Genomic DNA, 6,493 nt, shown 5'->3' on the forward strand with positions numbered 1-6,493 from the left:
AAATGCGCAATTTAAAAAGAGGAACACGGTTTCGTTTTGTCGAACCAAAGGAGGTTAATTAAATAATATAAACAATGTCCAATGTGCAAATTTAAAACAAACATATTTAAAAATTAAAAAATATGTTAAAACATACTTTTTGTTCTTAATTAAAGTGTAAATAATTAAGCGTCGAAAACTTTACGACGTAAAGATATAAAGCGTAAATGTAAAGTTAAAGTGGAAAGTATCGAACATTCCGAGCATCTGTATGTCGCATGTAAGTATCTATCCGACATTTTCCAAGGCCGCCCGAAGCCGTAATCTCGCGTACCTTAGTAAACACAAATTTGCCTCTTTAAACGAATTTGTCCCTTTAAAAGGATACCAACTATTCCCGCTACTTTATGAAACTCATCACTCGATACAGTTCCCGTTGTTATCTATAATGTAAACAGATATTTCTTACAGCATCGCATATGTAGTTGCGCATAGGGGCTTTAAACTCGTCTGACCCTCGTTTATAAACAGAAGATAAGCGGTCAGCGGCCGGCAACCAACTGACGCATATGCTGCCACAAACGCACAATCATATGCAGAAATACGTTATAGCGATACCAGTGGTTTTTACAAATATCTTGGAAACTAAGACCGACCAGCGGTTATATATACAAAAAAAATTGTTTAAAATGTTGAGCTTTACAATATAGTCAAGTATCATCGAAATTCCAAAGGAAGTAACGTTTATTTAAGTTTATTAAATAACTAGAAAATAAAATTATATGAAAAGCATGTAATTGATACTAAATATCAATCAATGTCCTAGTACTCATAGCTAACGATATGTATGTACATGTATGTTTGTTCCGCCATTGCCCTATGTCGTGCGCATATTTCCTCTTCACTGCTCAACGGTACGAGTCAAGGTCGCTGGTCACACATTTCTACTTTCTCTCGCCGTTAGTATTAGCATGTTTTTTCCACCAAGAGCACCAGAGACGAGACGTAACGATAGTGCAACTGTTGACCACGAGAGGCTCTTATTCTTAGTATCCATTTTTCACCCGTAAACATCGATGATTTCCCTACTCCATACTCCCTACTTCTTAGCATGTCTGGCGACGGTGATTACCAAACTGGCAACTGGCGACGAACACTGTGCTAACAAATCTATGGTCATTTAATATTTAGCAGCTGAGTGCAATTGACCTACTCACAAAATAGTTTTGTCAATTTTCATTTTTGTATTATTAGATAGCTGTAAGTAAGAATAAAGTTCAGTACGTAGTATTTATTAATAAGTAATAACGTTTTAAACAGCTGTGTCCAAGGAAAAGAACATCTAAGTATACTTATTATTTTTTCTTGGAATTCTAGAGTCCACTCTACTTCTAAGAAAACTTCAAAATGTCACAGAGGATAAAGGTTTATATTATTGGTGTCGGTATGACAAAATTCGAAAAACCGGGTAAACGGGAAGATTTCGATTATCCGGTCATGGTGAAGGAAGCAGTTACAAAAGCTTTGCAAGATGCAAAGGTTTCTTATGATAATGTGAAAGCAGCATGTGTTGGATATGTTTATGGTGATTCTACTTGTGGTCAACGAGCGTTGTATCAAATAGGTTTTACCGGTTGTCCTATATATAACGTAAATAATAATTGCGCCACTGGCTCAACCGCTTTAATAATGGCTAAACAGATTATCGACACTGGCTCTAGTGATTGTGTGTTGGCTCTTGGTTTTGAGAAAATGGAAAAAGGTTCTTTAATGTCTAAATTTGAGGATCGTACCAATCCAATGGATAAACATGTGGAACTCATGGCTGATATTGCTGGTGAATAATCACAAGTTATTTTTGAGCTAATTTTTGAAAAGAATTTGTGTTCCATTATTAATTTTTCTTCTCTTTCATTACTTATTTGTATTTTTATTCCCAGGTATAAACGAAAGCCCAATCACTGCCCAAATGTTTGGAAACGCTGGACTTGAACATATGAAGAAATATGGTACCAAAGTTGAACACTTTGCAAAAATTGCGTATAAAAATCATTTACATTCTTTAAACAATCCATACTCACAGTTCCAAGAAAAATACACATTGGAGCAGATAATGAAATCTCCAAAAGTATTTGGACCTCTTACCAAGCTTCAGTGTTGTCCAACATCCGATGGTGCAGCAGCTGTAGTTCTGGCTAATGAAGATTTTGTTCGTAAACATAGACTTGAATCTCAGGCAGTAGAAATTGTAGCAATGGAAATGGCCACAGATCTAGCTTCGACATTCACAGAGAAGAGTTCTATTAAACTTATTGGGTAAGAAACATCAATGTATATCATGTATTTGGCAATTTGTCAACATTAAGAGAGGTAAGTAATATTTGTTTACTTTACAGCTATGATATGACAAAAAATGCTGCTGAAAAGGTGTTCACTCAGTCTCCTTACAAGCCATCAGATGTGGATGTTATAGAATTACATGATTGCTTTTCTACTAATGAACTTATTACATACGAAGCATTGGGTCTTTGTCCTCCAGGTCATGGTGGAAAGTTAGTTGATGCTGGAGACAATACATATGGAGGAAAATATGTAATAAATCCTAGTGGTGGTTTGATCTCAAAGGGACATCCTTTGGGAGCAACAGGATTGGCACAATGCGCTGAACTTTGTTGGCAACTTCGAGGAAAAGCTGGCAAACGACAAGTGCCAAACGCAAAACTTGCTCTGCAACATAACATAGGTTTAGGTGGAGCAGTTGTGGTTGCTCTGTATCGTATGGGCTTCCGTCAATCTCATATAACTAAGAGAAATTTAAGTGCATCTGATCCAGACCAGTTCAAGGCAAGTATGTTGTTTAAATTATTAGACATCGCAATGCAAGAGGATGAAGAAAATCTGGTCGAAAAATTTCGCGGAGTGTTCGGATTTAAAGTAACCAACGGACCAGGAGGCGCAGAAGGCTTTTGGGTTGTGGATACTAAAGCAGGAAAAGGAAAAGTAGAATATAATGGAAAAACTAAACCCGATGTTACAATTACGATTAGCGATTTGGACATTGTCGATTTTATTTCCGGAAAATTGCATCCGCAAAAAGCATTTTTCCAAGGAAAAATTAAGATCCAAGGTAACATGGGAATGGCAATGAAACTAATCGAGTTACAAAAGCGTGCAGGCAAAAAGATTGAACTTCTTCGATCTAAACTATAAAGGGCATTAAGTGAATGAAAATAATCTTTCAATATCGAAGACGACATAAATCTAATTCCAGAAATCAGAGGATTGCGTATGCTATTTTGCTATTCTTTTTTTATTTCTCTATTTTTATTATTCTTTTCTAAGTATTTATAATCTGCATACTTAATCAAAGTATACACACTCTCATTCCACTATCTAAAGTTATATGGTTTAATATACACTGTTCTCAATTGTTATTGTGTACGCGTACACGAAATTGAATTATTTAAAATATAATATCGTTATTATATAATAAAAAAGAAGAAGGTGTTTTAGGAAGTTTTTATATGAGATATATTGATAGTTACTGTTTTATCTTAAAATTCTATTTTTATAAATGTTATTCCACTTTGAGAGAATTATATTTGATAAGAAAAAAGTGAATAAACAAAAAAAATAACAATAATTTTTTTGTTTCGCATTAAATATAAAGTATTTTTATCTGTCAGCCTTATTTAGTTTTTAAATGAACTGTAACTCAATTCAATTTGTAGTCAAGAACAAATCTTTATTATTTCGTAGAAATAATTGTGTTCAATTTCTAAGTCAAATTGGCAATTTTATTTTGAGTTTATTGAATTGGTTGTAATATGTTATCAAATCATGTTCTTTTAAAAAAGTATCTGTTCAAAGATAATAGATATGTATATAAGAAAAGATGTAAAAGAAAAAGAAAAGTTTTTATAGAATAACTTTTACAAGTGATGAAAAACATAGATGATATAAATTCAGAAGCGAGATACAATAAAAAATAAATAAAAAAATTACGTGATGAAGGTGTAGGGTATTGAATTTATTAGCGATATTTGTTTTTTACTATAAAATAAATGAAACGAACAAATTATAGTGCGTTTTTCTTTAAATGAATCTTGTTCCTTGCCTCCATGAAGATATTCCTTGCATATTCACAAACATTACGTGCTCGATGAATAACTGTATTCCACAATTTATCACAACTTGTTAAGGTTTTCTATCCGTGAAAGGAATTCTTCAATACATATTACACGTGAGATTTTAATTGTTTACATGTAACATGTTCGTAAATTAAGAATTTTATACAGTTGTAAGTAATATAAATTCATAATTACAAATAATATAACAAATAGAAAATTGTAATGTACTACATTACAATATAATTTAAGATAATAAATATAGGAAATATGACGAGGGCAATTTTGCAATAAAAATAACTCAATTAAAATTTAAATTTCTAAAAGAAAATAGTTACATTTTATTAACAAATCTTCTTTTACAATAGTATAATATAATACAATTTTCATTTTCGAGATTGCTTGACACTAACCTTACCAGATCCGGTCAAATGATCGGTTTCAAAATTTAATTAAAAATTATACATTCGTTATTATTTGTTTTGCTCATCTGACTTTATGTAAATTCTTATATTAATAGAAATTGGGAAATTGATTAATCAGATAATATAAGAATTATATAAAGTTAGGTAAATAAAAGAATGATGAATGTAGAATTTTAAATTAAATTTGGAAACCGGTTATTAGAACGGGCCTGGTAAAGTTAGTGTTAATAACTGGTAGCAAAAGATGTACGTAAACCGAGAATATATTATGGGCAATATGTCATTCGATGTATAATTAATAATGACGACTGTCATCTACCAAATTATCACCTATAAAATTGAAATGCCGTGAAAAGAAAGTGAAAACTATACAATAATTAAAGAGTTCATAATAAAGACAATCCTTATCAATTTTTGCCTTTAACTTTTATTCCATATACTGTCGCATTTCATTTCATTTACTATATTTCATACTAGAAATAAGAAATAAAATTGTTGATTATTCTTCAAGAATTTATCTAATGTTATTCGTATCCTGAGTTTTATAAAATATTTTTGTATCATATAATTCGCATCATTAACGATGGTAAATACGTTTATCCATAACGTTTTTAATTAACGCTAACTTAAAGATCATATTAGAATGCATCGTTCGATAATATATATCATTAACTACTTATTTTTAATAAAAAAGTAGAGATAAATTTGCAAAATTTATTCTAGATATTTTTGTGGATTTGCGTATAAATGTACTATGTTCAAAGTTGGGAGAATAATTTTATGTGTAATGTTCCTGAGTACAATTCTGAATGACTGAGTATTTGCATAATCATTAATATTAATAATCAGTTTGCATCTTGCAACTTCTGGTATGAAAAAAACCTATTGAATTACATGTTTAAACATGCTGCGATCTTTGCATTTGTATACTTCAGTCTTACTCTTTACTAAAGAATATGTTTAACATAAAATTGGAACGAAAAACCAAATTTATATTTTTATACTATAAGATATATTTTTTATACAGGTTGTGCCTACGTTTTTTCCGTATAACTTTGCCAACAGATTCTACGAGTGAAATTAAAAAAAAAGTGTCATATAAACATAAGTTTAAAAATGCTTTGTTAAGAAACTATAACAAAAATTCGAAATAACAACGTATAAATTTTCGTTCGATAGCATAAGAACAGATTGGCAATATTTATCTGATCTGTTTATAGAAGCTGTGTAAATTCTGAGGTCGTTAATATATATGAGGAATTAATGCAAAAATATTTATAATTTATGCTCAATGAAATGCCATGAAATCAACGAGAAATTTGCAATAAATTCAATATCTGATAGATGCTAAAGCTGTATTTATAAGAATGGACGACACTTTGAAATGGAACTAACGTAGGTATATATCATCAATTGTTATTTCGAATTTTTGTCATAATTTTATAACAAAGCATTTTTGAGCGTATGTTTATATGATATTCTTACCTATTTTCACTCGTAGATTCTATTGGCAAAGTTATACGGAAAAAAGTAAGGATCTCCTGTATATAATACGACTTTAAAAAAATAGAACTTGAATAGAGATTCGTTTTCTACAAATTATAATGAATATGAAGTTTTATATATATATATATATACATTCTGTTCAGTCTTGTATCTTTAAATTTTACATAAATGCATAAAAATCCACAGTCTAGTTACTGGTATACATTACATATGTAGGGTACTAATAACATTTCTTTCATATTTTTCTAAAACTTCATATTATATTAAAAAAATATGATTAAATCGATTATAACCAAAAGAACGCAGCAGGATTAATTGTGTAAGAGAATCCAGGTATAGAAATCCTCCCTTGTTAACTGGCCAGATGCGGCATTGCTTCTGTAGATACCTTTAACCCCACGCGTACGTGTATGTGTGCGCAAAATACTCGTAAAGAAGCGCACTATATTTATAGCT

The 6,493-nt window shown here is 30.8% G+C and overlaps 1 protein-coding gene across 2 annotated transcripts; it reads left to right on the top strand.

Annotated features, from left to right (window-relative positions):
* Positions 1–4,058, top strand: LOC122569130 (sterol carrier protein 2). Of its 2 annotated transcripts, none has more exons than XM_043729682.1 (5): positions 1–259; positions 451–1,259; positions 1,357–1,816; positions 1,920–2,295; positions 2,376–4,058. In XM_043729682.1, the coding sequence occupies exons 3-5, from the start codon at positions 1,387–1,389 to the stop codon at positions 3,187–3,189; spliced, it is 1,620 nt and encodes a 539-aa protein (XP_043585617.1). In that variant the 5' UTR covers positions 1–259; positions 451–1,259; positions 1,357–1,386; the 3' UTR covers positions 3,190–4,058. The 2 variants fall into 2 exon arrangements, with proteins under 2 accessions (XP_043585617.1, XP_043585616.1); XM_043729681.1 differs by having other exon boundaries at positions 11–259; positions 451–1,239.
* The last annotated feature ends 2,435 nt before the right edge of the window (positions 4,059–6,493 follow it).

This window comes from Bombus pyrosoma, linkage group LG7, assembly GCF_014825855.1.
Source record: "Bombus pyrosoma isolate SC7728 linkage group LG7, ASM1482585v1, whole genome shotgun sequence".
Lineage (NCBI taxonomy): Eukaryota > Metazoa > Arthropoda > Insecta > Hymenoptera > Apidae > Bombus > Bombus pyrosoma.

Excerpts from the sequence above, each read along its gene's own strand:
- LOC122569130 (XM_043729682.1), top strand. The coding sequence starts at position 1,387 with ATGTCACAGAGGATAAAGGTTTATATTATTGGTGTCGGTATGACAAAA. Across the intron at positions 1,817-1,919 it reads ACTCATGGCTGATATTGCTG|GTATAAACGAAAGCCCAATC; the intron begins GTGAATAATCAC and ends TTTTATTCCCAG. Across the intron at positions 2,296-2,375 it reads AGTTCTATTAAACTTATTGG|CTATGATATGACAAAAAATG; the intron begins GTAAGAAACATC and ends TTTACTTTACAG.